The 18,632-nt window shown below is 38.8% G+C and overlaps 1 protein-coding gene across 2 annotated transcripts in view; it reads left to right on the top strand.

Annotated features, from left to right (window-relative positions):
• Nucleotides 1-15,102, top strand: part of ARHGAP18 (Rho GTPase activating protein 18) — a 95,538-nt gene extending 80,436 nt beyond the window's left edge. For both annotated transcript variants that reach the window (XM_066315367.1, XM_066315366.1), the window contains exons 10-15: nt 477-559; nt 1,799-2,005; nt 2,789-2,932; nt 8,452-8,576; nt 9,723-9,784; nt 12,311-15,102. In XM_066315367.1, the coding sequence (XP_066171464.1) occupies nt 477-559; nt 1,799-2,005; nt 2,789-2,932; nt 8,452-8,576; nt 9,723-9,784; nt 12,311-12,402 (713 nt within the window). In that variant the 3' untranslated portion in view covers nt 12,403-15,102. The remainder of the gene's footprint in view (nt 1-476; nt 560-1,798; nt 2,006-2,788; nt 2,933-8,451; nt 8,577-9,722; nt 9,785-12,310) is intronic.
• The last annotated feature ends 3,530 nt before the right edge of the window (nt 15,103-18,632 follow it).

The raw sequence follows: 18,632 nt of genomic DNA, 5'->3' as shown, positions 1-18,632 counted from the left end.
CTTGGTTTTATCCCTGCTGGTTTGCCATGACAGCTGCTCTTGGTTATGTTGCTTTACTCAGTTACACGTGGTATTCATTCTGTGTGGGTGACTTGGGACATCGTGCAACTGTGAAGGCAACCAGAGAAGCTGTGAAAGCAGTGTTGAATATACCCTTTGGTATTTGGGGCACAGGCTCAGAAAGGGAAGAAGCGTTAGCTATTCCTTCTTGTAGCATTGCAAAATAAAGAAGGAATCACAAGGGATCTAGAAAACATTGCCAAAAGACTGCTGAGTCACACACCAACTGAATCCTAAAAGAACATTTGGAAATGAGTATCAGAAAACCAGGATCTGCCAGTACTCTGTCATACTACGATAATTAGCCATGTGTATGCATTCAGCATTTTGCAAGAAATTTCAGCTTAGAAATCATGCTTTTTGAAGAGTATAAATAACAATTTCAAATTACTGAGGTCTCTGTGCTTTATTGGCAGATCTCCCAACGAGGAAACAGCAACTGCAAGCTTTGAATCTTTTGGTTATACTTCTACCTGAAGCAAACAGAGATACCCTGAAGGTTAGAATTGCTACCACTATTTTCCTGCATAAAATATTTTGTCTGTTTCTGTGAATCCACTGTATTATATGCTGTTGTCTTTTTAACACTTTTTTTTGGTTCAGAGTTAATGCTGAAACTAGTGATTCTTTTTATTCCCTCATATTTCACATAACTTTGGGAGAAAAAAAACCAAAAACCTTAGGGCCCTAATTCCTCCCAAATGGCTTTTAAGAATGTGACTTGACATTTTTCCAGGATCGCAATAGTAATCTCCCAGTGAGAAACCTTTTCTCTTAGAAATTTTGCTCCCTGTTTTTTTTTAATCAGTCATTATTTCCAGTGCAAAAAATAAACAATGTTAGAATGCAATGAACATGAGTTTCCTTTTATGAAGTGGGTTTAGCTCTTCATTTGTGTTCCTCACTTTTCTCTGTGCTTTTTTTTCTACTCTCAATAAACCAAAAATTTACACTTCCTGTTGCTATTTATAGCATGTTACATGGATTCTTCTAATTTGTGCTTGTCCTTTTGTAGCAAAACTATTAATGTTTTTTTTCAGAATGCTCACTGTTAAAGCTGTTACAATCAAGAATAAATTTGTGTAGGATGCAGAACATCATCTATTACAGGCAGAAAAATCTTACTGGGTCTTACTGTTCAAAGAAGACTTTCTTTTTGAGTTTGTTTATTGTATGGAGGCAGTCAAGAAGGCTCCTGAGTTGATCTACAGATATCTGGAACCGAATTAATGGAAAATTGCCTGTTTCTAACTGGCTACCTGTCATTCACAATGCAATGCTTTACTGGTGAATTGCTTACCTTACAGAATTAGCTGCTCCATGTTTTCATAACCATGACAGCTGGCACTCTTGTGTTCACTTTCAGTTTAACAAATGCCAACAGTAATGTCTTCACAAGCATCTGTGGGATGCTGCTTATGCACCTACATAACAAAGGTTTTGAAACAAATCTTACTGTGCAGGGCCTCAAAGTTACATGAATGCTTTTGAAAATGTTACTCTTGAAAATAACAAGAATGTTTTACTTCATTACTTGAAGGAAACAAAACTTGCATTACTGTTCTGTGAATAAATATCTTCACACTTCTCTTATTGATTGCTTTTAATGTGGTTTTATTAGGAATAAAATTAAAAAAAAAATGGAACATCATGTTTCACTCATATGTTTATTTTCAACTCTGCATATGCTTCACTTTTCACATGCAGAGTTGAGCTGAAAGTTCTGCTCTTATTTCAGGTACTACTTGAATTCCTCCAAAGGGTAATTGATCACCGAGACAAAAATAAGATGACACTGAAGAATGTTGCAATGGTGATGGCCCCAAACCTTTTCACATTTCATGGGTTTGGCTCAAAGACTATTGAACAAAGCGAGTTTGTTATGGCAGCTGGGACAGCAAATGTCATGCGCTTTATGATTCAGTACCAAAAACTTCTCTGGACAGTAAGTGGTTTTTTAAGGAGGGGTGGAGGGTGATAAATTTCACAACAGGGTATCTGAATAGAGAAGTCATGTGAAGTTATATCCATGGTTTAGAAAAGGATCAGACTGATCCAGCTGGGTTCTTGCTCATAGGTAACTCTTATGGGAGCAAAACAAAATTATTACCTCTGATGCTAACCTCTGGAGGTCAGAGCTTTAATAGTGTACGTACTACAGGTGAACTCAAAAAGGTGTCCTTGAGGGATATGTGTATTTGGTCTATCAGTATACATTGCTGTGGGTAATTCTTTTTGGCTTAGAGATATTAGCAGGAAACACAGTATTCGAACTTACTGCTCTTTTGGGCCAAACTTAATATTATAAAAACATGTTTTGATAAAGCATGAGATCGTGTCATGGTTTTAAGCAAAGCTCTAGCTTAGACCACCTGGATAAGTTGAAGGTGTGTTGTCCATGAGCAACTTGAAACAATTTTGACCTTTGCTGCATGTGAGGAAAAGTAATTATCACGATTTTACACACTAAGTGTCAAGTGAATGTTTTTGGCTGGCAAAAGTAAAAACTCTGTATGATTGCACGTCTCTTCCCTTGAGAAGTCACTGAATGGAATATTTTATCACAAATGGAGTGCTTTTAAAAGAGTTTCACAGTTTTATATTATTTGAATCTTTGGGTATTACTGAAAAGAAACACTTTTTTGAGTTCTACCTGATAATTCGGCCATTTAAAAAGTTTTGGTAAGAAAATTATGTAGTTATTCATGCTTACTCTACATTTATCTAGATTCCGAAGTTTATTGTTAACCAAGTAAGAAAACAAACTGAAAGCCAGAAGAAGGAGAAGAAAGACAAAGCTATGAAGAAACTTCTGAAAAAGATGGCATATGACCGAGAAAAACATGAGAAACAGGAGAAGACTCCTAATGATGTAAGGAAACATACATCTCAAATGCTTTATTAATAGGATCATAATTTTTAGTGAAAAAGGGGATATAGCCAAGGGCATATGTACATTTTTTTCAACTTAGAATTTCAATAGATAGCATGTTAATGTGGATTTCACAGTTTGTGGGTTGCTGGCATGACACGTTTAGAGGATTGTACTGTTTTGTTTTTTTTTTGTTTTCACACATTTTTCAGAGTGTGTCTGTTCTGAAAAATGATACCCCACAGGTTGTTTCAATCTGGGCACCTGAAATAAATATACATTAGGTCTGTATCTGTAGAGAGAGCAAGTGTTGTGACAAGACTCAGTATTACTGAACCCACATTTAGATGTGCCGTTGCCCGGTGGAAGTCAGAGTGTTTACTTAAAAACTCTGACTATATCTAGATTTCCCTACTCAATATTTAAAAGTGTTTGGAAACAAACCTGGTGTTTAATTCTTCTTCCATCTACAGGAGTTCCAAACCCGCTGAACTCTTTGTCCCAGTCTTTAGCTAAAACATGCGCAACCCAAGAAACCCCTAAGGATGAAAGAAATGTGAAAAACTGATTAACTGCTTCTTAGGCAGCTATTGTCCAAGTGGCTACTGCCAGCTTATCCCAGTGTATAACCCACAGTTCACTATCTCTCCTTTAGGTAATTGGCTTCAGCCATACCCATCAGTGATGTCAAGGCATAAGTTTCAGCATAACACTCTTCACAAATTCTTTAAAATACAAAAGTCCTGTGGCAATTATAGTATTAATTTTTCCCTGCAGTTCAGAAGGATTTTAGTTGAACTGTTCCCACTGACCTCCAAACTTTAAAAATACATCTCATGTATGTTGAAATTGTTGATAATTTTTAGAATTACTGTTTTTTGAAACTTTTTAGCCTATATAATATAGTGCCTTAATTATAAAGCATTTGAAGTACATTATTCCAAAGTTACATTAAATACACTAACAGATAATACCAAATACGTGTATTCTGATACCATGATGAAAACGTATCAGATTTGGGTGGCGTGAGATTTTCATATTTGGGTGGTATGAAAGTTTCCCCTTGTGGTTGGGAGTCACAGTGAAGATTCTGGTGAGGTAGAGTCATCTTGTGGTCACTGGTAGAAATGCAGTGCTCTGAGCAGTCTGATTTTCTTACCAAGTGTGTGTATGTCAGACTGCTGCCAAAAAAACCCGGCATTTTTTAAGCTTTTAAGCCAATAGAATGTAGCAAATGAATATTCTATATATCCAGAATCTGCTGGAGACTTATATTTCGGTGTTCCTACCCCATTTTGCATGCAGTATTTGACGCATATCTTAATGGCCAAAATTAATTAATTCCCCAGGCATCACTTCTCCTTACTTTCGTATCTGTCTCTATGAAGGAATCTTTACACAGAACGACTTACATACTATTTTAAAAGAAAGCTAATTAAACACTGGAATTTGTTTTTCTTGATCTAATAAGAAAAGAATTCTTTATATTCAATTCACTTGAGCTGATGTGATGACACTTAATGCTGCCATCCTGTGTTCAACACTGAAATAACAGCAAATACTCTGAAAAAGTAAATGCTGTTTCAGGTTCAGATATTAGATTTTTTTTTCTAATTCAGTGCAAAGATATGTCTTCTTAATCCACTCAGAGGTTAGGACTGAGGTCTTTTAGAGTAAATTATGCCTTCCTAATCCGCTGGGGAGATAGAACTGAAGCCTCGTGTAATATTCTTACTCAAATGTAAATGTAAAGTTACTATTCAATAATTTTCTTTAAGCTCTAGAATTCTGTAGAGATTTTCTTCAAAATTAAATGGTACAATTTTTTACAAATCCTTCATGCTTTTTGCAAGCATTCAGTAATTTGGGGTGCTTGAGAACATATTACTCTTAAAATCATACTCACAAATTGATAAGGCTTCATTGTGAATGACAATTCTATACATTTTTCAAGTAAAAAATAGTCTCTTTCAGGAAAAATTGTTGGTTTGGGTTTTCCTTCTCCCCAGTTTCCAATTTATACTGCTTTAATTTAAAAATGAGGTGACCTTTCCTGTGCAGTTCTTGAACTGTATTTGTCAGGTGGCAAGTGAGGCACCCATATTTGTGGTGAATTTCCCACTACAGTGAAACCTTCTTGAAACTTTCAATACCTAATTACCTTGTGTGCTGCTGAATAAAAACTGAGGATAAGTTTCTGTTTTCTAATACCTGCTGTGGCACCCTACATGATTAAACATAAATGGACAGAACCTGAGTCACTTCCATGTTCTCCAGAAATAACTCAGTATCTGCATCTCATTTGGATAAAATTTCATCTTAGCTCTGATGAGGCCTCTCTGTCAATTACATTTCCCCTTTTGAGACAGAGGTTAAAAAGCATTTACTGCAAACTTCAGGTGAGACCTGTGTACAGTGTTGGGAGTGGTTGATATTAGAGGGCTTGTGAGGGTTAATTGCTTTTTGGGATACCTATGCATACCTATGGCCCCAAGTCAGTGTTGGGGATTAAGACTTTATGTTGGTGTTGGAGCTGAATAGTGCTCTAGATAGACAAAGAAAGATGCCCTCGGGACTGGAAATTTACCTACTGCCTTTAGCCACATTTATGCCATCTGTCATTGTATTCCTCTGTATGGTGCAGTTGTTCCAAAAAAGGGATTTATCACGTGAGCAGCACAATGCAATGCACCGGGCTGAGCTACTGCAGGTTATAAAAACCATTGTATCCCACAGCCCTTCTGTTTGCATGATCTGTTTGAATTTACACAGAGTAACCTTTCTGCTATTCCTGCTGAATATGTCACTCACTGCAGTGCCAGATTATTTACTAAAAAAAATTGCTACCTGGTAAATCATTTCTCTGTGTATGGTTTTCTAGGTTTTTTTGTCCCAAACTAGGTGCAGTGTTTTGCAGCTCAAAGAGAACAACTGCTTGGCATTTCTTTCAGACTTTGCCTTCCATGTCACAAGAGCCTTTTGAAAATCAGTTTTGTTTTTCATGTTTGTGCCCCATACATGCTTAGTTTACTTTTCACCTTTAATAAGTGTGTGTACTATTCCTTCATTAGTGAAAATATTGCATAGTCACATTTCTCTCTGCACCTAGAGTGAAAAATATTTAAGTGGGTCATGAAAAATGGATTAGAAAAAGCTGGGAGAGACCCACCCCAGATCCTATGGCCAGGCAGCTGCTCTGTGATGTATAGATTCCAAGTCCCTTTGAAAAGGAGGGGTTTGAAGAAGATTAGTACTTCACAGATGACTGCTGTGCCTGCTGCAGACTAAATGTTGTAGGCCAGTGTATTTTCCATCATGTAAGGATGTACCATCTTCAGATTTTTGAATAATGCAAGTACCTAATTCAGCCAGGGGTTGCAGTGTTTCAAATCTGACCTGAGAGGGTCTGTGAGGCAGGGGAGGAAACTTGAAAACTGAGTAGCATAGGGGACCCAATTCTTCAGTGTGTTGTCAATCCTCTCATAGGTTCATAGCTTAATATGTTAATATGGAGCCCCTCACTTGGGCATTTTGGACTGTGCTGTGCAGAGAATAGGTCCTTCTGTCACACAGCTCTTAGAGGTTTTAGGCCACATTTTCTTTCCCACCAACTTGCATGGTGTATGGGCTAGGGGTTGTTCAGGTTCTGTTCTCTGTTGTTTGGCAGCATGAATATATTGTGCAGCTGAGCATGATTTCTCCTGGAAATGCAGGTGGTGAAAGTGGCAAAATGCATTAATTAGCTGAGCTAATAATGATTCTCTGTGAATAAACAAAGTAATTATTCTGTTTGATCTGTGACCATAATGTTGCAGCTCTGTGGACATATCTTGTTCTTTCTCTCATATACTCAAAGCAGACTGCTTTTTAAATAATTTATCATATGCCTGCTGTGTAGCAAAAAAAAGTTATCCAGCTCAAAGTTGGAGAAACTCCACTAAAATCAACTGAGACATAATGATAAAGAACTGTATACAAAAATGAAAGCTAGTTTAAATTTACCAATTGGAATTTGATGGAAGACCACTTAGGGACATCTATAAATAATCATTTCATCCTTAAAAATTTAATTTCTTTTCTCCAAGATCCCAAAAGTTTGGAAGGAGGCAAAAAATTTTGAAGCAGGATTTACTGCCTAGCAGATGGCTACAGACACTCTTTCCTTAGGTGGAGGCCTTAAAGAACAGATTTGACAGATTTAGAGATAAATCTAGGGGAAGCCTCATAGACATCTCTTGCAATTTTGTGAATCTTTGATTCCACAATTACTACATAGCAAATTCTCAGTATGATGATTCTTACTGCTTTAGACAGAAATAGTTATGATGTCCAGTATTTTTAAATCAATAGATAATAAGATTGGACACAAAAGGATTGTTTGGTTAAAATTGCTTACCATAACTCATCATTTTTATAGTAATGAGCCTTCAGCTTTTTCAGGAAGCTGTTCTTCTGATTCTGCTCACGTTTGTAATTGTTCTATACTTGTTTAACTCTGATGGTTTCAGAGAAGCTATTCTAGATTCCCAGGTGCCCAGATTTATTCATTGATTATGGAAGAAAAAATGTTCAGCCTTCCAGTTGGGTAAATGGAGGAGTGTGGGGTGGGAAAGACGAGAGTGACTGTCATAATCAACCTTGAGTACAGAGAGTCTTACTTTCTCTTCCTATCAAAATTACTATGATTGGGTAAGTGATAATATAATAGGAATAGAAAAACTCCCAGGAACAGAAATTAGGACCTTATTCGCAAATAAATTATGCCTTTTGTAATTTCAAATGTCATGTACCTGCAGGTTGAACAGAAAAGCTGTCCTTGGTCCTCCTTCTCTGTAGCTAATATGATTAATATTCATCATCAAGGTCTTGTGGGTTGAAAGAAAATACGAACCCATTATATAGTCACACTATTATATAGGGCAGGTTGGCTAGCTGAATATATTCTGGACAATAAGAAATAGGGAGAAGAACCTGCAGTAGTGAATATCTGTTTTTAGAAAATGTAATTTACAAAAAGGGAAGAAGAATCCTTTAAAGTAGACTGATCCATGAGTACTTTTGGGTTTTTGTTTTGGTGGGTTTTTTTTTTAGCAGGAAGTTCAGATTAAATTGAACTGGACAGGTCTCTTCCAGAACTTTTAGCAGAGGGTCGGTGCGGGGGCGTTGCCTGGTTTTCATGCCTGCAGCAAGAACTTTCTATATCAGTGTCACATGCTTCTTATCATACCGAAGTGTGTTCTTAATATAGCATAATTGTTATTGTTACTCTTAACATCTTTGAAAAATAATTAAACACTACTGTTCCTTTGTTCTGAAGTTCTCCCTGTTGTTAAAAAGAGCTTTGAAGGTCGGATGTAATTTACTGAACTGCTGCGTAGTTACTGTATGTTTGTAGCGAAGTGTAGTAGATAGTGAAGTGCAGAGCACTGTACTTACTTACTTATTCCATACTGTATTTTGAGAAGCTCATCAAAGCCAGCTGCTAGCAGCTTTGTTCCAACACTCTTATTGCTTTGCAGACTGATGTTCCTCAGGGAGTGATACGGGTGCAAGCGCCTCATCTTTCCAAAGTTTCCATGGCAATACAGCTGACAGAAGAACTGAAAGCCGGTGATATAGTAGCCAGGTTTCTCAGCCAGAAAAGGTATAAACATGTCTTTGTTTTGTTATCATGTCGGGAGAAGTGTTTCTTCAGTTATTATGTTGAGAAAAAAGTTTTAAAATACTCAGAGGCCAGGTCAGTTCATGAACTTTTTGGCTAAATTTAGCCATCAAAATACACACTTGAGGAGTTAAGGCTTTTAAATGTCATTAAAACTCAGAAAGCCTTCAGGAATACATGAGTGCTGTTAGTAAAAAATTAATTGCTATTTAATCTGATGAGTCAGGAATAGTTTTGTGATTTTCTGGGGACAAGTCAGAAGAGAACTCCAAGAAGACAGAGAAATGAGGAAGGATGAAAGAAAATATTTTTTAAAATATTGCATTTATATATAACACCATAATAGATGTTGGAGTATAACGGTGTGCAAATGTCATGTGCATGAAATGATTTAAAACAAAAGCTATGTTTTAGTCATTCAAATCCATTCAGAAAGCGAGAAATTTAATCAATCTTTTGAAAAAAAAAAATAAAATTAACACTTGTTCATCATGTCTGACAATTCGCCTAAAGCAATAATAATGGTACACTAGTTGAGATTAAGAAGCTGCTTTTTCCTAAATGCTGTTTTTAGACTTTTCCACCATTGTCAGAGAGTTATTTTCTGGCTGGGCTTTAGCATATATTATTGCAATTAAGCAGTGAGAATAATAGAATCCCTTTGTAAAAAAGGGACTTTATTCTCTCACTGTCTTTTACTTCTTCTAGTTGCAGTACAATTAAATCCAGCAAGAATGTGGTTTCTCCCACCCAACCATAAGACTTTTTCTGAAATATGGCGTATTTAAGGGAAATACTTACTTTTGCAGCAACACTAAAAGAAAAATCAGAGGGTAAATACCAAGCTACTTGCTAATAACAATGAAATTCTTTCCTAAAACCTGCAGTTTCTTCATATTTATTTTATTTTACCTTTTCTAATGTATTGCTCACTGGCAGGACTGTTAATTTTCACTAGCATGCAAGAGTATTGTTGTTCACCGATTGTGTTAGTAAGTGTACACACAAAGGATTTGTGATGGGTGCAGTGCTGATCTTAATTAGCATAACTTCTCCCAGACATGTCTAGGTTGCTGATCCACAAGGACCTTTGTAATGTCATCATTCATTGTGCTCTGTTCCCCACAGTGGAAATGTCCAAACACTCAAGAGAGAAGAGGTCTTTCTTTATGAAATAGGAGGAAATATTGGTAAGAATGCCGTCTGCAGAACTTGTTTTGCTGGAATAGGGTTCCTTGGCACATTGTCCATGGGCTTCACTGTGGCTGCCTTTTTATTCATGTTCCTTGTTCTCCCTGGCACTAAGGCACAGTTAACCTTGTGGAGAAGGCAGCAGAGATGTTGGTGTGATCATTATATTAGTAGTATCTTATTATCTGTCCCAAAGGAAGTTGGCAGCTGTAACAGATGTTCCTGATATGTATGTACAGTGAATAAGCACAGAAAGGTTGAATAAAAAGGTACTTGAAGTTCATCTTTTTCATCTCTTTGTATTGAAGCATAATAAGTGAACTTACAGTCCTTCATGTTCTGCATTTGAGTGTTACTTGCAGGTTCTTTTGGGGAGAAGAAAGTGCTCAGGCAGAAAGATGACCATGTGATAAAATTTTCCAACAGTTAGTCTTTCCTGCTCTGCTTATGATTAAATTAAATAGCAGATCAGCAAAGTTAATACCGAGGATAATTTTGAACACAGTTCTAAAGTTTTCTTCCATGAATGCAAGAGTATTGTTGCATTAGAAATCAATTTCTAATCACAGTATCTATTATATGCTCAGGAAAACAAAAGGAGTACTAGATTGGACTTACATTTACTTTTTTCCTTAACTGTGACCTGTTAAACTCATTCGGCATTATCAAATTACATGCACTACTTCTTTCCTTTGCAAGTTTCAATTCTGTATGTCAATTGCTACTTCTAGCATTTTTCTTTTATTCTAATCACTATTATATATCAATTTTTTTTTCATATTTGGCTAAACCAAAAGACTTAATTAAATAGCACTTACCTATGTTTCCTGCAACAGGTATGTTTTAGTGTTTTTACTATGGCTGGTAATTAAGTTACCAAGATAGCTGGGTGCCAGATGAATGTATTATATGTCCTCTTGCAAATCCAGTATCTGCATACGTTCCCTATGCCCGTTAAACCAGGTCTGCAATCCCTGTAAGACTTTTGTAAATGAGAGCGATACCTAGTTTATTCTACAGAGGTATAGTCATTGCAGGAAAGAAAGTTTTGTAACAGAATTCCAGTAAAACTGGAACAATTTGCTGTTACTTTAAACATATGATAGAAATTGTATTTCTCTTAGAGGAAGATATATTTTGTTTTGTTGTGATATACATTAGAAAGCTTAGATGTTTTCTCTGTCTGAATGGGTTTACTTCCAGGGAATTTCAACTTTAATCAGTCTTTATTAATACTTTCAGTTTAGGTAAGAGAAACTCCCTGCCTTTAACCTACACTGTACAGGTTTAAGTAAACCAGCTGTCCTGGCATTTGCCATATGTCTCTTTTCCCAGTGTGCCTGACTCATGTAGAGGGAGCCCAAAACACGACTCCAGGGGCTCATGACACTCGTATCCTTAACGCTTATGCTGATAATTGTAACAAGCACAATGCTGTGATCTTGTCCCCTAGCAGATGCAGCTGCTGAAGGCTGCAGACATTTCTTTAGTAGTCAATACACTGTAGGACTTCAGGGCACTGAATGGGACTTCTGCTACTGCTTTGTGCCCGAGGCTGGCTGGATAGGGACATGGCAAAGTACTGTCCCCATGCTCTCACTGCCTGAACATGCTGTACTGTGCAGAGACCTAGTTCAGCAACATGGGCAGTAGTGGTCACAGAGGTTGGGATTAAAATCCTAGAGAGGGCAGATGAAGACTGCACCTGGTTGAGCAGAGAGTCTTGCCTTCTTGCCTGCTCTGTGCAAGGAGTCCAGAGAGCTCAGCTGCAACATTCCAGCTGTGTTTGCCTCCTGTGTTAGGAGTGCAAGAACTGGAAATGTCTGTCTGGCACATCCACCCCAACCAATTGCATAGCAGAGTAGAAGAGGATGTAGAGCTGCAAATGCATGAGATAATGCTTTGCCTGTAGGGGAATGGGAAGAATGTGCAGATCTTGACAGATCAGCATATGCTATTTTCATCATAGCTACTAGACATAAATTAATTGCCTGTAGCGCACCAAGAACAGTGTACTACTTTCCCCTCCTAGGATGGCAACTATTACAAGTGCTATGCAGAACAGCTGACTTAAGAGGAGGAGGATAGGGACTAACATCTTCTTAGCAAGGAAAAACCTTGCACAAGCTTAGCATTTAAAAAGGGGAAATAACTTGAATTTTTAATGGGCTTCTATGCAAATGTGAATGTAGTTTTTGGATATAATCATGAGAGGATCAGGACATTGCTCCATTTTTACTTGCAGAGGAGTGTTCCAATCTGCATGGTTTGTGTGAATAATCTGACCTAGAATGTGTCACAGAGGTAGGACGGCCCTTTCTCTCCTTCCTTCTTCCTCTTGTCGCCTTCCTCCTCAAGCCCGATGGGAAGCATAAGAACACCTCCAACTTTTATGTGCGTTGTCCTGTGTTAAACACAAGAGAGGCTTTGAAAATGTACATGGAATAAAAGAGTGACAGGGACTTTGGAAGTTGTTTCCTTTCTCTTTTGGTACTGGTGTAACCACATGTCTTCTCTGTTTCCAGGAGAGCGCTGCCTTGATGATGATACCTACATGAAGGACCTATACCAACTCAACCCAAATGCTGAGTGGGTTATAAAACCCAGGCAGAGCTAAGATCACAGCTAATGGCAAAAACCTCCAACCTGTGGACTTATGTTTTATGGCTGAATGTTTCAAAGGCATAGAGTGTCCTTTCAACATTCAGCCATTATGTATATTAATGGAACATTATCCAGTTAAAAAAAAAAAACAAAAACAAAAAAACAAAACCTTGATGATGACCCAACAGTTATAACCAGTAAACGTCAGTTTTACTTGCAGCAAAATTTTGGAGATAGCACAGTTTTCCCATTCATGTTTGAAATGAGCATAAGTACCTTATATATTTTATATATAAGTACCTTAAATATTTTAATGGCACTCAGCTACCTCCCATCTGGTAGGTCTTGTTTAAGAAAAAATTATTTTTCAAACAGGTGTTTAAATTCTTTATATTAGAGATCTACAATCTGTTTGTGTAGCATTTTGTGTTCATATAGGTCTTTTTAATGCTAGTACAGTAGAGAACCAGATCCTGATAAGCACTTCTGAATGGTACAGTATTAAAAATACCTAACCTGGTCATATGAATTTCCCAAATAAGTGTGAATTTCACAGGAAAAAACTGCAATGCAATGTCTTTGGAAGTCCTTATTTAAAGTTTGATGAAAACTATTTAAAAACAACTGTGAAAATGCTTTCTATGCAGCTTTTTTGCTAGATCTTTTAAGTAATTTTATTTTTACTCCAGTTGATTGTGCTCTTGAGATTATTTAAAAAAAAAAAAAACCACAAACAAAGAAAAGATCACGTGACAAGGTGAGTCTTTTTAAAGCTCACTACTCTTGGCATTGTCCTTTCTGGCATATTATCATGCACTAGAAAAACCTTTTAGGTTTTTCAGCAGTGATATACAGCCATGTTACACATACTGATTTCAGATTTTTTGGACATCTGATAGACAGAGTTTTGTGAACTGCCAAAATTTTTCTATTACTAGCATAATAAAAACTTTAGGAAAATTGAAATAACTATGGAAGGAAACTGTAGTCTAAATTTCATAGGTAGCAAACCACTAAACCTTTCACTCAAAAACTGTGTAAGGATCTACTGTGGGTATGACCTACCATCAGCTATATATCTGGTCTATCCTGGATGAGGCTAGAAATCAAGTTCTGATTTCCCTGATGCTAATAGATGCTGTCTAAACCACTTCAGAAATTAGTCCAACAGAGAACTATTGCAAATCCATCCCTTTTCAGGAAAGGACTAAAAGCTCCCCATGGAATTCACTGGTAATGAATTATAGACTGAGGAGGCTTGTTGCAACGCAAAGAGCTGTGGCCTGAAGCTCCAGAGCCCCAGTCCCACAGCAACACTTTGGGCTCACTAGCTTGTGTACCACTTGACAATTTATTTGTAAACTAGCTCTGCTGTGCTCAAGTGCTTACACCTGCGTGCTGACAACCTGAAGTAACTACTGTGAAATTGTATCCTTGGAATGAAATACTTTCAATGCACACAGAGATTTATATTGACCTCATAGGGAGTATTCTACATACAATCAAGGACTGCAATACATTTTTTTACATGATCAAAGCTGATTAAAGGAATAAAGGATGTTTCTGCTGAGCTTTGGACATAGGCCCTGTGTTGACAAAGTAACCACTGGAACTCTCCCTTTTATATACAAGCAGTGAAATAGAACTCTGAAAGGTCATAGAAAAATCAGACATGTGCTGATTAGTTATCCACAGCATATGAACAATTTAGGGCCATGTGTATTTATTGTTTCTTAAATTCAAAGGCTGTCTTCATATGAAGAGGAAGCACTGCACTGGTTGGTTCTGAAAAGTAAGATGAGTAAAAGAGGAAATTGTTCGAATGTGACTGTACTGCCCTCAATGCTCAATCTAGTTGGGTATTCCCACGTGGTATAGCATTGTGCCACTATGGGCAAATCCTCTAAGACAAATTATTTTTGTCTGTAGAACAAACTCCCTGTTCTTCAAATGTAAGGAATAGAGTAGCAAAACAGTACAATGCTTAGGTACACATTTATGAACCTAATGTAATAAATATAAAGGGTTTTTTTTTGACATGTAATACAAAAATAATGTGTGTTTTCTTAATATATTATAGTTCTGTAAAAGATTACTTGTTACTGGAACTCTAGGTGTTATTTTAATCAGGAGCAAAGTCCAGATGATAGGAACAGCTGTTCCTAACAATTTCAGTATAAAATTGCGACCAACCTGTGGTTATGATCTCTTAAATAACTTTGTTTTTGGTTTAGTGCCATTGGGGTTTTTTTAATTAAAAAAAAATTCTTTTGTAATTAAGTGTTGGTTTTTTTCTGACTTCTTTTCTCATTCAAGTTCTTATATTTGTGCATAAAACATACCCGAATGACGCTAAGCGATGATTATTTTGTGACTTCACCCATCGTATCTTTGTGGAGAGCTTGTAGCATTGTGTATGACAACAGACATTGATAAGTTAAAGTCCTGCAAAACGAATGAATGCCTGCTGGAAAAAGAAATAACTGGCTAAAAGTTTAGAACTTTGCTGCAATTGCAATACACCTTTGCTAAATCTGTAACATAACAATTACTGCGTACATGCAAAGGAACAGGAGACTTCTCAGTGCTCATTAAAAATACTGGCTCTTAATTCCTCATAATTAAGTAATTAAATTAGGGCACAAGTGGGAAGTCCAAAACGAATTCAGGTAAGCTGATAAGGATCTTTTATAATTAAAAAGACAGTGCTACATTAGTTGCTTATTTGGGGTGGTTTGGCAGGCCACCATTGTTTGACTGATGACTTGGGAAATGTGTGTGCAGGAGTTTTTTCACCCAGCTGACAGATTAATGCTGTGTGCAACCCTGTGCAGGCAGAGCAGCAGGGACTGGGGAGAGGACGGAGTGGGAAAGCAGGTGAGTCCCTCTTAGCACTGCCTGGATGTTGTGGAGCATGTATAGATGGTTTTGTGCTCAAAAATCCTCTGGTGAAGGAGGGGAAAGGTCCCCAGTGCTTGTAGGAGGTGTAGACACCTTTCTCGCACTGCCTCTTCTTCTCCAAAGACTGCAGAGTTTGCACTCATTTTCCATAGCCTCCTGTTCTTCCCTGCCTTGTGTGAAGCACATGTACCATCCCTGGATATCCGTGGGTGCCAGGAGGAAAGGTGTCATCCCAACTAACTGCCCCCTGTGTGAGCAGCAGCAATACAGGTTTTTCTCATGTTGCAAGTCAACAAGCAGCATCTCTGAGCATTCCACTGAGATTTCAAGGAGACAGTAGGGAGCAGGAAGATGAATGGATCTGGATGTGTTGGAAATATTGGCTTAATTTCTGTCAGGCCTTTCACTAAGCAGTGGCAAGACTGAGATGAATTCAAGGATAAGGAGATGCACTTTTTGGCAGTGAGCACCGACAAAGCAGAAAATATTTGAGAAAGGCCTGCTTGAAATTTTTCCCAGCCTATTATTTCTTTGTCAGACATTCTTAAAAGCAATGTAACTTTCAAATAAAACACTCTTTTCCTAAGTATTGAGTTAAATTGCAGCAGCAAGCTAACTTGGCAAAAGATTGCTAAAGAAATAATTTCCTTGGTATCACAGTTAAATGCATCTTAGGATTAGTTCTCTGCTGTGCTTCTATCTTTAAAAGGTTGCAGCCATTCAAAAAGTATAAAATGTGTAAGTGCTAATCTTACAGCAATATTTATAATAATATTTCTTTATGTAGAGCAGTGCTTTAAAGATATTTATACTATTGCTTGTGTTTGCACACAGACCACATCTGAGATAGGTAAGTACCTATCATGGCCATTTAACAGATGGGAAAAGTGTTCATAAATGGCCGGCTTCTGGCTAGAAGGGGTAAAATTAATCTGATTTCTAGAAACTAAATATGATCCTCCAACAATTGCTTTAAAAACCTGCTATATTGCCAGTAACAGCAGTACAGCAATCACAAGTATGGCTTCTGGGGATTCTTTTAATAAATACAATGCTGTAATTTTTAGCCTGATTTCCAAAGGAAATTTATCTGGGATAATCTTGCTACCTTGTGTGTGTCTTCCCCTAATTACTTTTGAGTCTGTTGGCAGACTTTAGTAATTTTTGGCAAATGCAGTGGGAGGGTAGGCATGTGTCAAAAAATAATTAAGCTTCTACAAGCTTCATAAAACTAGGTAGTAGGAGTCCTTTGTTCAGTGGGGAGATGACAGCATAAGCTCTACTTCTATTAGGCACCAGAACAGAAGTGTGAGAGAAACCATGCACATACTCTGGTACCCTGGCCATGGAGGAAGGCTGTGCTTGGAGCTCACAGTCAGGCACTGGGACTTGGCATCAGGCCTTTGGAGGCCTGAGAAAGAACTTGTTGTGTTGCCACCTCCTTTCTGAGTCTTCTTTGTTGACGTGATGTGGATGATTGTTGCTGAAGCTGCAGTTTTTCTTCTGGGCTGGCTTTTGGGGTGCAGCCTCTCTGCAGCTCCTGGTTAGTACAGCTCATGCCCGTACCCTCTCTGTGGACTGAGGATCTTTTCAGCCACAGCTGAAGGCATTGATGCAGGTGAAGAGGTGGGTAGAAACACATCTCCTCTCTCTGCTTGTTGGACTGTTGGGAATTACCTTCACCCTGGGGAATAATCAAATGAAAAACTGGGCAATATTAAGGAACTGCCTTCCTTGCAGGTTTTAAACCATGGTGGGAATACAACTTGCCGTTCATGAATCATAGGAGGGTGGTTCCAAAGCCCCGCAAATATTATTACTCCTTGATAGTCCTTTTTGGGACGGCTGAAAGGATCCTTCTTTCCCCCTGTGGCACTGTAAAACCAATACTTGTCTGCATTGGGAGCCACAGTCTTTGTATTTCTCCCATCGAATGAGCCTTGCCCTCTGTGTTACCACTGAGCCTCTGTAGTGCGGGTACTCTTGAAAACAAATTGCCTTGGTTCCCGCGAGCAGTCTGCTCACACGCTGTGTCGCTAGATCGGGTCCTGCAGGGCAGCCAGTTCTGTGCTTCATTCCCGTGGGAGTCCCTGTGCCTTCCGAGCGGTGACACCGCCACCTGGCAAGCCACACGCGGCCGTGCGCCTTTGCTCTGCGCTGTCATTCACCGCCTGCCGGGGACAAGCGGAGGGTCATTCCTAGAGCAATTCGCTTCTCTACTCCGTGTGCGGGGGCAGAAATCCCTGGAAGCTGCCACGGGCGGCTGTGGCTCGGTGTCCCCCGCCGCGCTTTATCCGTGTGTTCGTGCCCGGGGCGGGGCGGCGGCAGGTGGCGGTGCGGGGCCGCGCTCCGCTCTGCGCCGAGGTGACAGCCTGAGCGACACTTTTATTTAGGCACCACAACAGAAGCACGAGAGAGACGGTACACATGCTTCTGGGGAGGAAAGCTGTGCTTGGAGGTCGGAGCCAGCCGGCGGGATTTTGGTGTCAGGGTGTTTGAAGATTCGGTTTGGAGAAGCAGTCACCTTGTGTGCCTGTCTGCGTTCATGCCATCCATCCTGGCAGCTACCCCGCGTCATGTATTTAATGCATTTTTCTCACGTCTGATGGCTGGTGATGCAGTTCATAACTCGTGTATCTGAGGTGGTGCATCAGGCAGGGACAACTTTGATGTCCAGTTCTTTGGACACAGCGAAACTGAAGAGACAAAGCTTTCCACAGCAGAAAATCACAGGCTTGAGTGTATGACTAGAATCCCTTGCTGGTTATCAAGATGCAGATGTACAACATGCTCCAAATGACCCAGAATAAATGAAGGAGCGCATAATTTCTTGAAAACATCTGAGGTCCCAACCCTGAGCTGTGTTGGATTAGCAACTGGAAACTGGTTTCTTGCTTATACACTTTCCCCCCTAGTCTCAGATGAATTTTTTGGTTTGAATCTTGTGGCCTTCTGGTTTTTGGTTTAGTTAAAATTTATAGTTAGAATATAATCAAGACAACTATATCAGGTAATACAAATATGTTCCCACATTGTGCTCTGTTAGTTGTAAGGCAGATGAGCTTCTGAGCCCTTGTTCTGGATATTCCTTGTCTGCTACAGTCTGCCAGAAGCTGTCTTTATTCATAACTCTCCTCCCACCTGCACAAAGAGACTTTCTTCCAGCAGGAACCTGAGTAGGTGAAGTAGTGCTGAGGCTGTCGTGGGGCTTTTCATGGCTGTGAAAGGCAGAGCAGAGAGGTGTCCATTGCACTTTTCTTTTCTGCCTGCTGTGCATCGGCCTCATTCAGTGCAACATTATGCTTCTGTGACAGCAAAATCTTGTGATGCAGCCGGGTGATA

Source organism: Sylvia atricapilla, chromosome 3 (genome assembly GCF_009819655.1).
Source record: "Sylvia atricapilla isolate bSylAtr1 chromosome 3, bSylAtr1.pri, whole genome shotgun sequence".
Classification (NCBI taxonomy): domain Eukaryota; kingdom Metazoa; phylum Chordata; class Aves; order Passeriformes; family Sylviidae; genus Sylvia; species Sylvia atricapilla.
The sequence above is the reverse complement of the archived record's forward strand: the minus strand, read 5'-3'. Positions and strand labels throughout refer to the sequence as shown.